Source organism: Monodelphis domestica, chromosome 5 (genome assembly GCF_027887165.1).
Source record: "Monodelphis domestica isolate mMonDom1 chromosome 5, mMonDom1.pri, whole genome shotgun sequence".
NCBI classification, from domain to species: domain Eukaryota; kingdom Metazoa; phylum Chordata; class Mammalia; order Didelphimorphia; family Didelphidae; genus Monodelphis; species Monodelphis domestica.
The window spans coordinates 25,857,668-25,876,357 of NC_077231.1; the positions used below are offsets into that span (position 1 = coordinate 25,857,668).

General features: G+C 48.3%; 1 protein-coding gene across 4 annotated transcripts; it reads left to right on the forward strand.

Moving 5' to 3' along the window:
• Positions 1-224: 224 nt before the first annotated feature.
• On the forward strand, positions 225-18,227 carry STAT6 (signal transducer and activator of transcription 6). Of its 4 annotated transcripts, XM_007506245.3 has the most exons (24): positions 225-540; positions 1,096-1,244; positions 1,380-1,613; positions 3,579-3,716; positions 4,160-4,298; positions 4,786-4,869; positions 5,378-5,498; positions 5,676-5,728; positions 6,060-6,208; positions 6,835-6,966; positions 7,197-7,385; positions 8,654-8,741; positions 8,923-9,045; positions 9,499-9,591; positions 9,794-10,000; positions 12,862-12,956; positions 13,081-13,217; positions 13,980-14,126; positions 14,542-14,605; positions 14,733-14,840; positions 15,604-15,687; positions 16,728-16,808; positions 17,070-17,186; positions 17,396-18,227. In XM_007506245.3, exons 4-24 carry the CDS (start codon positions 3,601-3,603, stop codon positions 17,586-17,588), a joined length of 2,520 nt encoding a protein of 839 aa, XP_007506307.1. In that variant the 5' UTR covers positions 225-540; positions 1,096-1,244; positions 1,380-1,613; positions 3,579-3,600; the 3' UTR covers positions 17,589-18,227. The 4 variants fall into 4 exon arrangements, with proteins under 4 accessions (XP_007506307.1, XP_056653797.1, XP_056653798.1 ...); XM_056797819.1 differs by having other exon boundaries at positions 225-1,244; XM_056797820.1 differs by having other exon boundaries at positions 225-1,613.
• The last annotated feature ends 463 nt before the right edge of the window (positions 18,228-18,690 follow it).

The window sequence follows — 18,690 nt, forward strand, 5'->3', positions numbered from 1 at the left end:
CTCTCTCTCTCTCTCTCTCTGTCTCTCTCTCTCTCTTTCTCTCTCTCTCTCTCTCCCTCCCCCCACCCCCTTCATATATACTTTGGTTTCCTAGCCAGGGAGTGGAAGAGAGCCATCGATGAAAGTTGTCTTCCCTGGATTCTATTGGATGAAAATCCATATCCACGAGTTGGTGCACGCACGTGCCCACTAACACTCACTCCCACGTGCCACACATACCACATTCCAACGGTGTGGGCAAGAGGGCAGAGCGCCGGGCTTGGATCCCACTGTGGGCACCAGGGGGCAGCACAAACCTAATTATGTCCTCCTAACTGAACTGGAGACTCGCGAAAGCTTCAGGAGACGAGAGAAGGGGAGCCAATGGGACGGCCACAATTCGAGAGAGCCCAGGACACCACCCATTGGCCATCTCCTCCCCCTAAATTGGGATGGGTGGGTGTCAGGACGCTGGCGTAAGAAAGTAGGGAGGGAGAAATCTTCCAAGGATTGCTGATGACTCACGCATCTGTATTGAGCAAGATCTCTGGGTGTGTGGTGGTATGTTGTGTCTATGTGATTTACATGTTGACGTGTCTTTGTGCAGAGTTTGTTTCTGTGTTTTTCTGTGCTTGTCTCAGAAAGGGAGACTTTCCCCAAAATCCTGCAGCGTAGGATTTGAACCCATGCCTCTGGAATACAAGGAGGAAATCTCGGAGAAGACAATGACTTTTATTCCACTGAACTCCTCCTTATGCTATCTTAATAACACTGGTTATCTTCATGAGTGCTACATGTACCCAGTGGCCAGCCCATCCTGGCCCATCCCAGCGAATCCCATGAATCCTCTTGCTAGCCTCCTGTACCACCAGTGATCGAGTGGTTTCTAGATCGATGTGTCTGGCTGGTAGGAATAAAGAAGACAAAAAAAGTCCCGGTCCCATCTGAGTCCCTGTTCTCCGGCCGCCCCTGGGGACCGCTGAGAGCCCTAAGGGTGGGGCTGCTCCTGAGAAGGCTCCTCAGGTGTACTTAGCCCCTCCTCGGAGAACCCAAGAGTTGGCTGGGCAGTGGGAGGAAGGGGAAGCCAAAGGAGAAACTTCCTTGAGTTGTTTGCAGGAGCCAATTCTTGGATTCCCAAGTGCGTGCTTCCATGCCTGGAAGAGGTCCAGGGCCGGGAGGAGGGCAGAGGCAGCCAAGAGGAGTGAGGACCCTTCTTCCACCTGTGAGCTGACAGAAGGTCATGGGCATGCACCCAGAGCCCTGAGGTCAGCCTTCCAAGTGGGGATCCCCCCTTTTACACACACACTCACACACACACACACACACACACACACACACACACACACATACTTTCTTCCTCTTCCTCCTCTGGCACACTTTCTCTTCTCTGTTGTCGTCAGAGATCCAGGGAGGGACTCAAGGCCAGAAGAGAAGCCGGAAACGGCAGACAGAAGCAGCCGTGGCTTGCGCTGACGAGGAAGACCTGGAAAGGATTGTTTTTTTGTTTTTTTTTTTAATCGAGGGGTGGGGACCCTAACGGGGAAGGCCCCCACCTTGCTGGACAGAGTCCCAAGCCCATGGGTCCAGGCAGTGTCCACTGAGAGAGGGAGAAGACTCCAAAGGGGTTGCTAAAGGTGAGGGGGAGAGGAAGGATCTGAGGAGGGGAGGGTCGGGGGCTATTCTCGGGGCTTTTTGCCCCTCTTCCCGCTTGGGAAAGGGGAGGTTGAATGGGGAGGAAGCTTCTCAGCTTCCTGCCCCCTTGGGATGTCCATGTGGGGAGGATACAGGACGCTAGAGACAACTTCAGTAAGGGTGGTGGAATCAGAGTTGAGTTTAGAAAGTTTTTTTCATTCTCCCTGGGTTCGGGCTGAGGGCCTTTGGGCCAACCCTCCCCCTCCCCCAGGTCGCGCCTCGAGGCCGGCAGAGTAGCGAGAGGAGGAAGAGGTTTTTCCTCCCCCTTCCAGAAAACGGGGAGGTGGGGCTGCTACCCCGGCCCCAAATAGTTGATGCCAAGAGCCAGGGGTAGAGGCCCCGTCCAAGTCCTGGATTTCCAGCATCAACACCCCAAAGCCCGAACTCCCAGCCACGGGGGTGTGGCCAGGATGGAGATTTATGACTTAGAGGAAGGGCTTCAGACCTCATGGTAGGGGTGGGGAGGAGGAATTTCCCTAGTGAATACAAATGCTCTGCTTCCCCTTCCTATCTGCTTTCCCCCAAGCTTCCCTCCCCGCCCCTCCCCCCAAGTCCTCGCCCGCTGAAGGGACTGAGATTTCTACGAACTCAATTGACCCATTTAAGTCACGCAAACACCCTGACCCTGCCTTCCCGCTCCCAGACGTGGCCCTGAGGAGGCAGGGGTGCTGGGAGCTCCTTTGATTGGAGGCAGGGAGGGCCTAATTGGAGATCAACAACAGGCTGAGATTCCCGGTGCTGGGAAAGATCTTGGGGCTCCCAAGCTGAGGGGAGAAGCTTTTCCTGCTCACTTGGGGATCCCTGGAGTGGGGGAGAGGGAGTGAGTCCTCAGCCATCCCTAGAAGGTCATGTCAGAGCTAGAGGGATAAACTAGGACTCTGGAGAAGGACCCAGGAGGTTGGGTTCAAGGGAAGAATCTTATTGGGGAAAAGTGTTAGCTTTGGCTAGTGAAGGAGTAGGGAGGCTTTGAACCCCGGGAAAGCTAAAGAGGTCGGAGCCCCAGGTAATGAGCGACTGATGAAGGAGTCACCTACAGCTGCCCCCTGGAAGACTGAGATTTCGGAGGGAGGGATGGGGTTGAGAACCCTTGGGCATCAACCCTGTCTTCATCACTTGGGGGTTTCCATTCCCCTCCTCCTCTTCCTCCTCCTCCCACCCACCTGTGAGGTGGAAATGATATCAGAAATATGAAGTGAGAAGCCTCTGGGGAACTACTGACCTACACCCACTACTATTGCTTGCTCAGACATTGGAGAAGGCACTTCATTACCCCCTCCCATCCCTTTATCTTCTCTTCTTTACCTCCACCTTCAGATTCTTGACTTTCTCTTCTTCAGTCTGCCTCTTCTCTCCTTTCCTTCCTCAAAACTTTTTCATATTCTCTTCTCCATTGTATTTCCTTTTGTCCTTTTTTTATTTTTCCTTTCTCCCTCTATTTCTCTCTTCCCTGATCTTTTTCCTTCTCTATTTCCTTCTCCCATTCTTTCTTCTTTATCAGCTTCTCTCTAATTTTCTCCTAGATCTTCTCCTCTTTTACATCTCTTCTATCTCCCCCTCCCAGTTCTCTCCTTCTCTTCACTTACCTTCTTTCTATCCATAGTCCCCTGGCCCCTACTGCCTAGAAATTGTGAAAAAAAAAATGTTTTTAATTGTAAAGGGTTATTTTAGCTCAGAGATTGTGCCCAACTCAATTGTGCCTAGATCTGTTGTGGGGACAGCCAGGTATCCTGGACTGTAGTTTGAGGGATAACATCAATTGATTCGAGAAGAAAGGTAAATGGGTACGTTCTAGGGTCGTGCCTTTGACTTGGAGACAGTGGAGGGAAGCCATGTTTTCATGAGCAGGAACAGATCTTGGGACTCAGGGCTTTCTTCTCCAATAATCAGTTCTATTCTGCCATTTCCAGGTGGCCTCCCAATTCTCAGACTATGTCTCTCTGGAGTCTAGTTTCCAAGATGCCCCCAGAAAAATTCCAGGGGTTGTTTGTACAATTTCCCCAACATCTCCGGCATCTTCTGGGGGATTGGTTGGAGAACCAACCCTGGTGAGTTTCCTGTAGCTATTCTAGGTATCTCTCTTGGGCCCTGGAAATTCTCATGCTCTGTCCTTTAGGAAGCTGGAAACAGATTCCCTCCCATCAGCCCACATTCTCCAAATTTCTGAGAATGAATGGGCCAAATTGTATAAATTGATGGGGAGTAGGGGTGAGGAAGATTCCGTGAAAAGGGGAAGGGCTGAGAGAGGAGGATCAGCCCAGGTTGGGGAATTGGGGAGACAAGGAGGACTCTGGGATTGGTGAGAGATCTGGAAACAAGAAGGATGATGGCAACAGAGGACATTGGAGAGGAGAAATTCTGGGGATGCTGAGAAGCAGGGGGATAGACAAGATGAGGGGATGAATTTGAGAGGCTCAGGGATTTAGCAGCTCTCATTTGATGGGAAGCCATGGGGTGGGATGGTAGGGAATACTACCCTTCTCTCTCCTAGGGAATTCCTAGGTGGTTCTGATGCCTTCTCTTGCCGGATAGCCAGCACCTTGCTCTCTGAAACCGTCCAGCAGTTGAAGTCTGCAGCTGGCGAGCAAGGAGAAGGGAGGACGACCTTGCAGCACATTAGTAGCCTAGAGGTGGGCCTGCCCTCCATTGGGGACAGGGCTAGGGCAAGGGAGAAAAGAAGTCAACATTTTGTAAGCACCTACATCCTATGTGCCAGGCAGTGGTTATCTCATTTAATCCTCACAGCACTGGGAGTAAGGTCCTATTATGACCTCCATTTTTCACCTCATGAAACTGAGGCATACAAAGGTTAAGTGACTAGCTAAGTGTCTAAGGCTGAATTTGAACTCGTCTTGCTGCCTCCAGGGCCAGTGCTCTATCTATGACACTTTGCTACACTCCTGTGCCACTTAGCAAACACTGGGAAAGGAGGAAGTCTATACCCTTGACATTTGAAGGATGGGATGCCAATCCATGTGTTTTTTCTACAAATGGGTCATTTAGTGTCCATTTTCCCAGGCCACCTTAGTTGTGTGTATTTGGAGCAGGATAGGGGTGGAAGATAGCTGACAAGAGCCTGGGGCAGCCCCAAGCAACCGGTCCCAACTGCTTCTGCAGAATCTGTGCCAGAGAGACCCACTGAAGTTGGTGAGCACTTTCCGACAGATTTTACAAGGAGAGAAGGTGGCTGTCTTGGAGCAGGTATTATAATCCCATCCCCTCAGCCCCTGAGTCAGTCTTGTGGGTTCGGCTCTGGGAGTAGTAAGAAGGGAAGGAAGCTTTGTCTCTAACCAGCCCTCTGGAGGAAAGGACCCAGAGGCTCAGGGCCAGTCACCCTGGAGCCAGAGTGAGATCTAACATCAAGCGGAATGAAGATGGTAGGGAATGGAGGAGGGAGGGAAGCATTATAAGGGGCTAGGGGTATTGGAAGATCTGAAAGGGAATCCTGGGCCCCCCTTTTCCCCTTGCCATGGAGGCTACAGCAAGCACCTGGCTACTATAAAAGGAAGGGCAAGTCAGACATCATATGTACGCATATGGGTGTGGAAGGGCAGGCATCCTGAGAAGAAGACCAGAACATTGGGGGGAAAGGAGAAGGACATCTCCAGAGCATGGGAGGGAGGGCCAGAAAAAGGACACAGGCAGCCTTGGGAGGGCAGAGAACGCGGGTACTAGATGGGATGGCCTCATGCCACCTGTTTCCCCACAGTTCCATCACCTGCCCCTTGCTTTCCACTGGAAACAAGAAGAGCTCAAGTTTGGTGTGATAGTTCAAAGGCTGCAGCACCATGTGGGAGAGATCAGGGCCCTCCGAGAGACCACAGGACAAGGTAGGAGGAAAGGAACCAAGATGCAGACAGCCATGAGTCTAGATGGGGAAGAGGGAAGAGCCCCCCAAAGCTGCTTCCTTGCCAGCCTCAGGCTCTGGAGTCTTGGGGTGGGAAAGAAAGGGGGGCTCCAGCTCTAAGTGACTCAGAAGTCTTTATTCCACCCTTCAATCCCCTCAGCATGTCTACAGAGCATGATGGAGGAATCAGCTAATGGAACAAATTCAAATGAGGTAATGAGGCCCTGAGGGGTAGAGGGGGAGCTCAAATCATGATGAAAGGGAGTTTTTGGGGGGGGGCTTCAACCTCAAGCAGGGCCTAGAAGACCACTTGCTTGGGGTATGGCACTTATGTTCAAGCAGGGGTCATACTCCATGACCTCCATCCAACTCTCAGCCTGACTGCCTGAGAGAAGGAAGACCTGGGCCAAGAGTGGGGGCAGACCAAAGGTTCTGCTTGGAGATCTCTCAGCAAGAACTCTCCTGGACTTTGGGGCCAGGTGAGGGTGTACGTGATGCCTGGAATGGGGAATCCACTTTTCTGACCCTTCTCCTGCCTCCCTAGCCATTGCTAAGGTTACTACAGGAGACAATCAAGGAGCTGGAGGGGGCCCGAGCCCTGGTCCTCAAGAAGATCCAGATTTGGAAACGGCAGCAGCAGCTGGCCGGGAATGGGGCACCCTTTGATGAGAGCCTGGCACCCCTTCAAGAGAGGTCAGAGCTGCCATTGGGAGGGCACTTGGAGCACAAGGACACAGGCAGAGATGGGGGAGATTTGGAAGAAATGCCAAATGGGTGATGGGACAGGAATGTGGAACAACTCTGGGGGTTCAAAGGCACAGAGTACAAGGCTGTAGAAAAGGTCATGCTGGGATCTGCCAGCATTGGTTCAGGGGTTCTAGAAGAGGCAGAGCAAGGGGTACCAAATAGGCTCTGAATGGCGACTCCCTGGAGATGTGATATCCCTCTCATCTAAAAGCTATTTCTTCTCCATCCCAGCGCCCTTCTTCCCACCAAATTGGAGGAGGTGGGGGACCAACTTCCCTTGTCATCCTGGAGACTTTGGTTGACCCTTCACTGAATCTCCCCACCCCTGCTCTTTCCCCCTCGTCCTAGAGCTCCTGTATGCCACCCAGATCCCAGTTTCTACCAATAGCTCCTCCTTTCCTCTGCCATTTGCCCAGGGTAGAAATAAAAGAAATCATGGGTCTAGGGGGTGGGGGCAGGCAAGAGAAACCAGAGAGGAGAGATGAGTCACTTGGCAGGGCCCCAGCCCATGCATGGCTGGAGCAGGGTGGTCAGCAGCGAAAGCTCCTTGACATCCCTGTCCCTGGCCCCAGGTGTGAGAATCTGGTGGACATTTATTCCCAACTGCAGCAAGAGGTGGGTGGGGCCACTGGGGAGCTGGAGCCCAGTATCCAGGCTGCACTGAATGGCCGACTGGATGATGTCCTTCGGACCCTGGTTACCAGGTATTCACTACGGGCATCTCTCCCTCTTGGGCAGAGTTCCCCCACTCTGACTCCCAGCTCAACCCACTATGGAGGGCAGACACCAGGGAAGGAGGGGGGATGTTTTGGATGGAGGCACCATGAGGAGGACCTGGGCAGAATCACAGCGGGCACTACAGGGGAAGAAGCCAGGTGTGAGGCAGTCCCACCCACTATGATGGCTTAGTGTCTCCTTGATCCTCTCCCCACAGCTCTTTCTTGGTGGAGAAGCAGCCTCCCCAGGTGCTAAAGACACAGACCAAGTTCCAGGCTGGGGTTCGGTTCCTTTTGGGCTTTCGGCTCCTGGGGACTCCAACCAAGACACCCCTGGTCAGAGCAGACATGGTGACTGAAAAGCAGGCGAGGGAACTGAATCATCCCCAGGGGTCAGGGGCTGGAGTGTAAGTGAAGGGGCTGCTGGTAGGGAACTTCTCAGGAGGAGGGAGTTCTTGCATATGGTCTAGAAAGTTTGTCAAGGACTCTGGAGGGGTGGGGGTACCTGTTACAGTGAGGGGACCACTCTAGAAGGTCACCACTGAGTGACCTACAATAGTCACAAGGAGGAAGGATGTTTCTGTCCTAGAATAAAGGGGATGGGCTTGACTTTACTCACTGATTTTAAATTGAGCAGAAACAGCTAGGTCGGTCACACAGTGACTAGAATATAAGGCTTCGAGTCAGAAAGACCTAAGGGGTTCCAATCTGACCTCAGACACTTTCTAGCTCTGTGACCCTGGGCAAGTCACTTAACTTCAATTGCCTAGCTCTTACCATTCCTCTGTCTTAGAACTGATACAAAGACAGAAACTGTTGTTTGTTTTGCTTTTTAAGATTTTAACCTGATGGAATCTGGAAATGGGGACACAGATTCTAAATAGGAAATTCAAAAGTGGCTTGACAGTACCACTGCTAGATCTGTATCCCAAAGAGATCAAAGATAGAGGAAAAGGATCTACCTATGCCAAAATATTTCTAGCAAAGAATATGTAGTGACAAAGAATTGGAAACTGAGGGGGTGTCCATCAACTGGGGAAAAGAGGAACGAGCTATGTCATCTGGTTGTTATGGAATACTATTGCATCATAATAAATAACAAAGAAGCTGAGTTCAGAAAAACCTGGAAAGAGTTCTATGAACTGATGCAAAGTGAAGTGAGCAGAACTAGGAGAACAGTGTATACAATAACAAACATTGTGTATAATGATCAGCCTTGAAGGACTAAACTATTATCAATAAAACAAGGTTCTAACTCCAAGGGGCTCAGGCTCTCCACAGCCAAAGCAGAAACTGTTGGCATCTGGTGGTAGATCAAAGTGGGCCATCTTCCATTTTATTTCCTTCATGAGTTTTTTATTATATCATGGTATGCATCTTCTGTCATGGTGTGAGAATTATGGAAATACATATTGCATGAGAGCCCTGGCATAATTTATGTCAGACTACTTACTGCCTCAATTAGTGAGAAGGGGAGCAAGAGGGAATCTGAATCTCAAAATATCAGAAAACAGTTGTCCAAAATGGTTTTTTTGTGTAATAAAAATGTTTTTAAGTAAAAATAAACAAAAGCAATTGGCTTGGGTCATCTGACCTAGGTCAGGAGCAGACTACAATATATTTTCACATGCATAATTATCTTTTTTGGCCTTAAACCCAACCCTGCCCTCCCTAGGGAAAGCACAGGAGAAATCACCAACAACACGGTGCCTCTGGAGAACAGCATCCCAGGGAACTGCTGCTCTGCCCTCTTTAAGAACTTGGTGAGGAGTCAACTGGTGGGTGGTGAGAGGGAGGCGAGGGAGATGAAGACCTTCCAGCACAGTCTATCCAGAGCTTCACAGCCTCCCTAGAAAGGGGGTCAGGGGACAGACTCATCCCTTCCTTCTCAGGACCTACTCCCACTCCTGCTTTCCCTTCTCAAACTTCCCCTTCCTTTCTCAGTTACTGAAGAAAATCAAGCGTTGTGAACGGAAGGGCACAGAATCTGTAACGGAGGAGAAGTGTGCTGTTCTCTTTTCTACTAGTTTCACCCTGGGACCCAACAATCTCACCTTCCACCTCCAGGTAACTGCTGGATGCTCTTCTCTCTTGGAAACACTAGCCCTCGGTTTCTGTCCACTACTCCTCAGTCTTGGATTTCCCAGGATGCTTTGCTCCCTTGTGCTCTTGTCCTCCTTCTATCAAGATGCCCATCTTCTCTGTGGCCTGCCACCTCAACTCAACCAGAAATTCCAGCCCTTGGCCCCCACTTCCTTTCCATCATGCCACTAATATTCTGAGTACCTTACCTCCCTCTCCATCCCTCTGAGATCTAGTCATCATGGTTACTTGATGATAAGCTGTCATCCTCCTTTTCAGGGATATCCTACTCTCTCTTTCTCTCTCTTGGTTACATCAAAGGGATCAAAAAAGGCCAACTATCTCAGGAAATATTCTGCCCCTTCACCCCCTCCCCATATCAGGGAAGGTAGCAATTGTTGGCTCAACTCTGATTCTCCTCCATCTTTTCTACCCAAGGCTCTGTCCCTTCCCTTGGTTGTGATTGTCCATGGGAACCAGGACAACAATGCCAAAGCCACTATCCTATGGGACAATGCCTTCTCAGAGATGGTGAGTAAGGGGGTCTTGGATTTGTGGGAAGGGCTGCAGGAGTGGGTCAGGAGGAGAAAATAGGAGGGGTCAAGGGAGAATTGGAAAGCAATAGAGAGTAACTAAGAGTAACAGAGAGAAGAGAGAGGCAGAGCTCGATAGTGGCTTGGGAGTCCTTTCTCTGGCTGATTCCCACCTATCCTCCCCTTTTTGGCCCCCCAAGGACCGAGTACCATTCATGGTGGCTGAGCGGGTACCGTGGGAGAAAATGTGTGAAACACTGAATCTCAAATTCATGGCAGAGGTGGGAACAAGTCAGGGCCTTCTCCCTGAACATTTCCTCTTTCTGGCCCAGAAGATTTTTAATGACAACAGCCTCAATATGGAAACCTTCCAGAACCGCACTGTGTCATGGGCACAGTTCAACAAGGTTAGTCCTTCTCCTTCTCCCTAGATCTTTCTCCCAGGAAGTCTGGGAAACACTAAATCTTCCAGATTAGTATCTCTGTAACGGAGAGAGGAGCCATCCTAAGGAAATCAGATATCCTCATGCAATGGAAAGAATGCTGGAGGTACAGGCAGAAGACCTGGGTTCAAATCCTGAACTTGATGTTCAGTACTTGTACACGAGTTACTTCACTTAATTGCCTTCAATTTTCTTAGCAATAATTGAGGGAACTGGAAGATATAACTTCTGAGATCCCTTTCAGCTCTAAATCTTGAATCCTGCAATGATTTTATAATGAAGAAAAATAAAATCTATTTAATGAAAATTTTAATTTATTTTTTAAAGTATTAATAATGTAGACTGAGGAATAAAAAATGTGTTCACCCTGACAGCTGTGTGATAGCCACAACCCCCAAACCGGTTTCACTTCTGCCCATTCCAACCATCTTGGGTGCCCTGACTAGGTCCCATAAAATGCATACTAGAGTAGAGTCCTGGTTTAGTTGGTTCTTGAGTCCTTTTATTTTTCATCTTCATTCATTATTTGACACCTACTCCAATAGGGAATAGGTGCCCTTTAAAAACATTAATAATAGTGTTATTGATGACTTTTGTTTTCACATTACAACTTTCTGGATATATATTTATAGTCTCTCCTTTCCACAATGATCCCTCCCTCATGACAAAGAAAACTGTTAATTAAAGCCACTACAGTGATGGAGTCTGACAGTGTATAGAATATTCCACACCCATAGTCCTTAACCTGTCTACCCAAAGGAGGAAGGACATTTCCCCTCCTTTTCTCTGGGTCCAAGATTTGACTTTGGGTTCTTAAGGCTATGTTGGAGGAGTCTAGCTTCTGGAAGACTCTACCTACCTGGAAAGACTTGGAATTTAGGTCTAGCCACTGAAGGGCAGACTGGCTAAGAGTGAAAAAACTTTGTAGCAGAAGGGTAGGCACTAAAGTTTTAGGTTCAGAGACTCAAAGACAGAATCTATTAAGGCATAAAGGGATTGCTAGTTGCTTCAGTGAAGGGAGTGCCTATACTAGTGAAAGCATAGATCTTTAAAATGTTGATGACAAGGACAAGAGAAAGAACAATCAGCTCCTTGGTAGTAGGATCATGGGTTTAAAGATGAAGAGATTTTAGAGGTCCTCTAGTTCAGTGGTATCAAACTCAAATAGAAATGAGGCCACAAATAATATCCCTTAGGATCACATATTGACTTAGAAAATCACATATTAATATTATCTAGGTCAGTGATGGTGAACCTTTTAGAACCTATTAGAGAGCATGTGCTGTACTCTGCCCCCCCAAAGACCACGTGCCCCACTGCACCCCCTTACCCCAGACAGGGAAGGGAGAAAAGGAGGGAAAAATGGTGTGGGTGATCTGCTTAGGGGAGGGAGTAAGCACAGGGGGCAGGAAGGCACAGTGGAGAGGGGGAAGGAAGCAGCTCTGACAGAGTCCCTCTGCCTTTCTAGTAACTAACTCTGCCAGGAATGGCATGTATGCTCACAGAGAGGTCTCCATGTGCCATTTTTGGCATATATGCCATAGGTTTGCTATCACAGATTTAGGTTTTATTGTATTTTTATTTCTTTTATTCAATATTTCTCAATTACATTTTAATTTGGTTTGAGAGTCTTGGGAGCTGCAAAAAGCTGGTGAACCACCTGTTTGGAACCTCTGGTCTAGTCTAATCTCCTCATTTTAAAGATGAGGTTTAGGGGAGTTCAATTACTCCTCTAAAAGTAAATAGCTACTAAATAGCCACGAATATATTTCAGGTCCTCAGACTTTTGCTCCAACCCCTCCTCTTCTTTTTTCTTGCTGTGCTGTCTCTTACTAAGACAAGGAAGGAAGGGTAGTGTTTGGGAAATGACCCCCTCCCCCCAATCAGGATAATAATACAAATACATTTCCTTAACTTGCTGGCAAATTCCCTATAGGCAAAAATCCTATGAGGTAGAGAATTCCTCCCTCCCTCCCTCCCTCCCTTCTTTCTTTCTCTTTCTTTCTTCCTTCCTTCCTTCCTTTCTTTCTTTCTTTCTTTCTTTCTTTCTTTCTTTCTTTCTTTCTTTCTTTCTTTCTTTCTTTCTTTCTTTCTTTCTTTCTTTCTTTCTTTCTTTCTTTCTTTCTTTCTTTCTCTCTTTCTCTCTTTCTCTCTTTCTCTCTTTCTCTCTTTCTCTCTTTCTCTCTTTCTCTCTTTCTCTCTTTCTCTTTCTCTCTCTCTCTCTCTCTCTCTCTCTCTCTCTCTCTCTCTCTCTCTCTCTCTCTCTCTCTCTCTCTTTCTTTCTTTCCAAAACCCTTACTTTCCATCTTAGAATGAATGCTGCACATTGGTTCCAAGGCAGGAGAGCAGTAAGGGCTAGGTGATTGATGTTTAGTGACTTGCCCAAGACCTAGAGTTCCTAGCTGATCACAAGCTGAATATTGTGTCCTTATACAAGAAAAACCATGTGGTTAGAGAACCAGGCCTAAAGACAGGAGGCTGTTCGTTCAAATGTGACCGCAGGCTCTCCTGCTATGCTTTCTGCCTTCTGCATAGCAGGAGAGCCTGCGTTTGGACAATTATGCAAAAATGTAGACTGGGCACACACCATACAGTTGCCAAGTGACAGGGGGTATTTAGGCTTAAATTGCCCAGGTCCAAGGACTCCCAAGGGTAGAAAAACCCTGCTGGCAGTGCCTTCTCTGCCATTTCAACACTATCCTCCTATCAGTTAGGAGATTCTACTTAAAGGATAACTTAAATGTTTCCTGCTTTCGTTTAAATATATTTCATCTTTAGTTAGTCAACAAGGTTAAAAAAATGCCTTATCTTCTATTATCTCCTAGGAGATTCTCCTTGGCCGAGGCTTCACCTTCTGGCAGTGGTTTGATGGAGTCCTGGATCTCACCAAGCGTTGCCTCCGCAGCTACTGGTCTGACAGGTGTGTTGCTTCTGACCAATAGGATTCAGGAGTCCTTCTTTTCTGGAGCCCTTGTCCCTTCTTCTAATGAATACCCAGGATCCTCCCAACTTCTGAGCCATCTTCTATATTCCCTGGTCCTCAGGCTAATCATTGGCTTCATCAGCAAACAGTACGTCAACAATCTACTCCACAGTGAACCAGACGGTACTTTCCTCCTTCGATTCAGTGACTCAGAGATTGGGGGCATCACCATCGCACACATCATCCGGGGCCAAGATGGTAAAGTGATGCCAGATTCCCTGCCTGTACACACAGGATTCTTTCCTGGGCAGAGGCTTTCTGAGTTATGAAATACCCCTATGTGGGGCAGCTGGGTGGCTCAGTGGATTGAGAGGCAGGCCTAGAGATAGAAGGTCCTGGGTTCAAATATGACCTTAGACACTTCCCAGCTGTGTGACCCTGGGCAAGTCACTTAACCCCCATTGTCTACCCTTACAATTCTTCTACCTTAGATTCATACAGGATTGATTCTAAGGTGGAAGGTGAGTGTTTAAAAAAAAATACCTCTGCAATTCCTGGCTATTCATCCTGTTTCATAGGTCTCTCTAATCTTCAGAAGTTCTTAAAAGCCTAATGTCCCTTCCTCCCCCTTCAGTCAGCCCCTTTCCCCCACTCTACTACTCTGCTTTCTGGAAGAATGAGTACTTCTCCAAAGAACTCTCACCTCTTCCAGAGCATTAGCACGGAGCCCAGGGTTTTGTCTCCCAAACCCTTCTTTCCTTCCAGGATCTTCCTAAAAAGAACAAGAACCCAGGAGCCCCCCCCCCCCCTCTCATTCTATGTCTAATTCATTTCTGTACTCTGGGGCTTAATTCCTGCTCTGTGTATGTATATGTGCTTTAACATACAAACTCAAAAGTGCCAGGGATTGGGGACCCCCGAGTCACCCTCTCTTAACTCTATGATCTGAGTTAGGTATCTTTACAGAGAAGGGGAGAAGGTCTGAATGGAGGAGACTCAAGACCTTTCTTCTCATCCCAGGTACACCACAGATTGAGAACATCCAACCATTCTCAGTCAAAGATCTATCTATAAGATCCCTTGGGGACCGGATTCGTGACCTAGCTCAGCTGAAGAACCTCTACCCAAAGAAACCCAAAGATGAGGCCTTCCGGAGCCATTACAAGCGTAAGCTGGAATCCTTCCTACTCACACTCAGAGCTCTTGCCCTTCTCGAATTCCTATCCTTTCCTTCCTATTCTTCTGGAGCATATATAGATATATATTCTGTATATACTTCTATAGCTCCTGCCCTTGTAGCCTTCCTACTTCCTTCCTGCCACAGATTTCTCCCTCACTCCTCTATCTCTCAACCATCTATCTACCCTTTCTTTATCCCCCATCTCCCTGTGTCCCCATCATCTATTTCCCTACCCCTATTTCCTTGTTTCCCTTTGGCCCTATCTCCTTGATGTCCATTTCCCTAACCTCCTCATCCTACTCCCTATTATCTCCCATCTCCTGATTCACCGGTATCATTATTGCTTTAGACACTTCTCAATCTGTCACCTTTCCCCCTTGACTTTCCAATCTTTTGTCACAGCGGAACAGATGGGCAAGGATGGCAGGGGTTATGTCCCAGCTACTATCAAGATGACTGTTGAACGGTGAGTAGAATGGGAAAGGGACCAGGTACTAGTTCTATGGCACCCACATATGAAGGTGAAATGAAACTTCTGAGCATGGACTATGGGACCCCCAAGGCAGCATATTCATCTCCCTACTCTTGTTCAGGGACCAGCCGTTACCTACTCTGGAAAGCCAGCTGCCTTCCATGGTGCCCACCTATGACCTTCAGCCTAGTCCTGAGCCCTTTACCATGCAGTTTGGATCGGAGAGAATGTGAGGATCTGTTGGGATGATTTGCTATTGGGTCATTTTCAGTCTTGCCCTACTCTTCATGATCCTATTTGAGGTTTTCTTGGCAAAGCTACTGAAGGGATTGGCCATTTCCTTCTCCAGCTGATTTTACAGATGAGGAACCTGAGGCAGATAAGATTAAGTGATTTGCCCATAGTCACATAGTACCTGAAGCCAGATTTGAACTCAAGGAGATGAGTCTTCCTGACCCCAGGACCATTACTCTATTCATTGTACTGCCTAGCAGGGGGAAAGTAAATAATCATCCACATTGACTAACATTGACATACCTATCATTGGTTTTAAGGTTTACAAAGCCTTTTCTTACAAGTACCTTATGAGACATGGCCTGGATTCTCATCCCCATTTTATGGATGTGGATGAGGGGCCAAAGGCCCAAAGAACATTAAGAGATTTATCCATAGTTACAGAACTAGTCAGGGTAGGAAGTGGGGTTTGAATCCAGATTTCCTAAATCTAAGTCCAATTGCCTCTCCACCACACCATTGTGCCTCTTAGAATATCAATCAGTTGGTTCATGGGAATAGTTTATTAGTAGAAAAGAGCCTGGGAACCTAGAAATGGCTATAAGGGGCTTGTTAAGGAGAGGAAGTAGTGGGTAGGGGGATAGCTGACTGGGTTCTTCAGTTTTCCTTTCAATGCAATGGGTACAAAAAGTGCCTTGAGGGGATGATAATGTGGTCTTGGAAATGTACTGGGATTAGATGACCTTTCTGTCCTTCAGGCCCAGGGCTCCAGGACTTCCAGTACACCCTGTGCCAACATATCACATGCAGCCTTTGGAGGAAATGTCCACCTTCCAAGATGGGTAAGTCTAACCTATGTAAGGGAAGTCAAGTATTATTCACATTGGGCATGAGGGAAATTTGTTTCCAACTGCCCCCAACTTGATTGGGGATAAAAGACTAGGCATTTGTTATCATAAAGATCTACAATTGCTGGGCATGTTGGGGCATGCTAGTGGGCATACTGGAGCTGGTATATTGTTTGGGCTTGGAAGTTCTGAGCTACAGTTGGCAAAGCTAGTCAAGTGTCCTTTCTAAGTCTGGAACCAATATGGGTGGGGGTGGAGGAAGGGTAAGACACCAGATTCTCGAAGGAGGGGGAAACCAGCCCAGGTCAGAAAAACAGAGCAGGATAAATCTCTCATGGGCATCATTGGTGGGACTGAATCCTTGAATGGTCCCTGAACTTTTAGCCTGGGAGAGATGGGGAGACCCAGTGTCACAAAAAAGATCTACTAATGAAATAGGGAATGGAGGCAAGACTTAGAAAACAATTATACTCTTCTCTCAAGCCCCAGGCTCCTCTTTTCCTCTGGCCTCTTCTAGCACTGACTGCCCAGGCTGCCGATTACATAACAGCTCTTTTATTGTTTCTTTCATTTTCCATCAGTATCACTCCTCTGTCCCCTATTAGGCTGAAAGCTCCCTTGTGGGAAGGAATGGTATCTTAGCTTTTCAAAGTCCAACTGTGCCTCTCTAGACCTAGCTTGGTCCTGCTAGTAGGTGCTCAGTGAATGACTGCTTCTTCTGAGAGGTTAGAATTGTGAGATTCACAGCAGGTTAGAGATGGAAAGTCCTTAAGAGACCACACAGCTCAGTTAGGTACTTGTTCAACATACCATAAGACTGAGAATTATAGGATCTTCCAAACCATCCAGTCCAACCCCTTCCATCTTGCTGACAAAGGAACTAAAGCCCTGAGAGGTCAGAGAATTTGCTCAGTGTTAGAGAGAGGGAAGAATTGGGCTAAAACATCGGATTCCAAGTCTCATGCTTCTATGATGTCTTCCTTTTTTAATAACGTCCTTCCCTCCTCCCCTACCACCCTTACTTCTCCTTGCAGACCATCCCTACAGATGGCATCGATGGCTAACAGAATGAATCAGAGTCAGCTGAACCTGCCTTTTGACCAAACACATCCTCAGTGAGTAACAGGGCTGGCATGGGAGATATGCTTCCTTCTTTCCAACCCTATACCCATTGATTCCTGCTTACACTGGGGAAATCATTTAATCTCTCTGAGCCTTAGCTTTCTGATTTGTAAAATTAGGGAGTCATGCTAGAAGACCTCCAAGATCCTGCCCAGCCCTAACACTCTGATGGCACGGTCCCCTTCTTTGTATTGAGCACTAGCATCCTATCTCCATACCCAGATTCTTATTTGATCTCTCTTGTGGCACCAAAGGGTTCTGATTCAATCCACGGACCCAGCAATCCTCAACCCCAACTCCCTGGCCTGTTCAGAGGTGATCATGAGTGAAGAAAACAGACTAGAGCCACCTATGTTTCCATTAGAAAACTGGTGAGTACTGGGACTAGGGGGAAATGGGAAGACTGGTGGAAGAAGGGCAGAGCTAGGCGGAGGCACTGGATGGAGAAGGGTAGAACCTAGAAGAATCCTGGGTGGTGGAGGGTGCAGGGTGGGGTAGAGAAGAAGGGCTACATCTAAGAGATGAGAGGAATGAACATTTCCTTTAATATAATTGCATTTCTCCATTGCTCTCCTCTAAGGAGTGAAGGCCTCCCTTCCTTGCTGCCCCCGACTGATCAGGACCTGACCAAGCTTCTCCTGGAGGGGCAGATGGAAACTGGGGCAGGGTCCCTGCCAATTCAGCCCCTTATGTCCACCTCTCACTATGGACAGCCTAGTTTGACCCCTTCTTCCCATCTAGACCTAAGAACCAATCCCAGCTGGGGACCCTAGCCAGGAAGGGGGGGTGGAGTCTGGGAGATCCTCTTTCTTCCTAGCCTTCAAGAGACCTCCCCAGCTTCCTGCCAACTTTTGGAGACAGGAACCTGCTCTGGTCTGGAATTCAGTCCATGATCTCTGCCCCCCTCCCCCAACTACACGCCACAAGACAGTCAAAATAAAGGGTCCCCTGCCCTTCTGCTGATAGATCCACTGTCCATCAGAGTAAGAGAACTCTGCCAGGAGATTTGCTATGGGCATTGTAGCTCTTCTCCTACCCCCAGGCCACCTCTCCTGAATAGGGAAGGTGGGTCTGTAAAATCTGGGAAGTCCAAGTATGCCAGCACATGCCACCATAGGCAGGAGGCACAAGCATTTCTCATACAAATGTGCAGCAGGTGAGGCCAGGGGAGGGCACAGAGAATGGTCCCTCCTGCTGCATTCAGGGCCCCAGGACCCACATGCAGAAACACAGACACGCTCGTGTCTTGGCACTGTTATCTGGGGCTGAAGTGATGAGTTGGCTCCAGGCAGCCTGGTGATGGGGTTTGAAGAGGGCTTGGGTGGGGGTGAAGAAGGAGAGGAGGAGGAGTCTATACAGTTGGTTTCTGGTGTGGGTTTCACCCAGATTTTGAAAATAAAACAAACCACCTTGTAGCCAGGTCTCATGTCTGCACGGGTGAACATGGGAGGCTCCTTGTCATGGATGGTGGTACCAGGCAGGGCTGTTTGGGCGTCTGGAACTTTCTTCACAAAGCTTGAGCTTGTTGTGACTGCACAAGTGCAAATGTCTCCTCCTGTTTGGGGATGTGTGTATGTGTGTGTGGCATTTGCCAGTTCAGCAAATGCCAGGCCTCAGAGGTGAGGCGATTGCATTGTTTTCCCTTCTTGTGCCAGCGTCGGTCCAAAGAAACACTTTTCAGAGTGTCTGCCCAATGAGTGCTGGTCACTGTCAGGAAGACCTGAGTGAATGGTGCCTCCCACACCCACTGGTGACATGCCCCCTGGCAAATTACTTAACCCCCCAGTCTCAGTTTCCCCATCCACAGAATGGAGATAACTGTGCCAGCGTATTTGCCCAGCTCGTAATTCTACAACCCCCCCATCAAATCTGCAC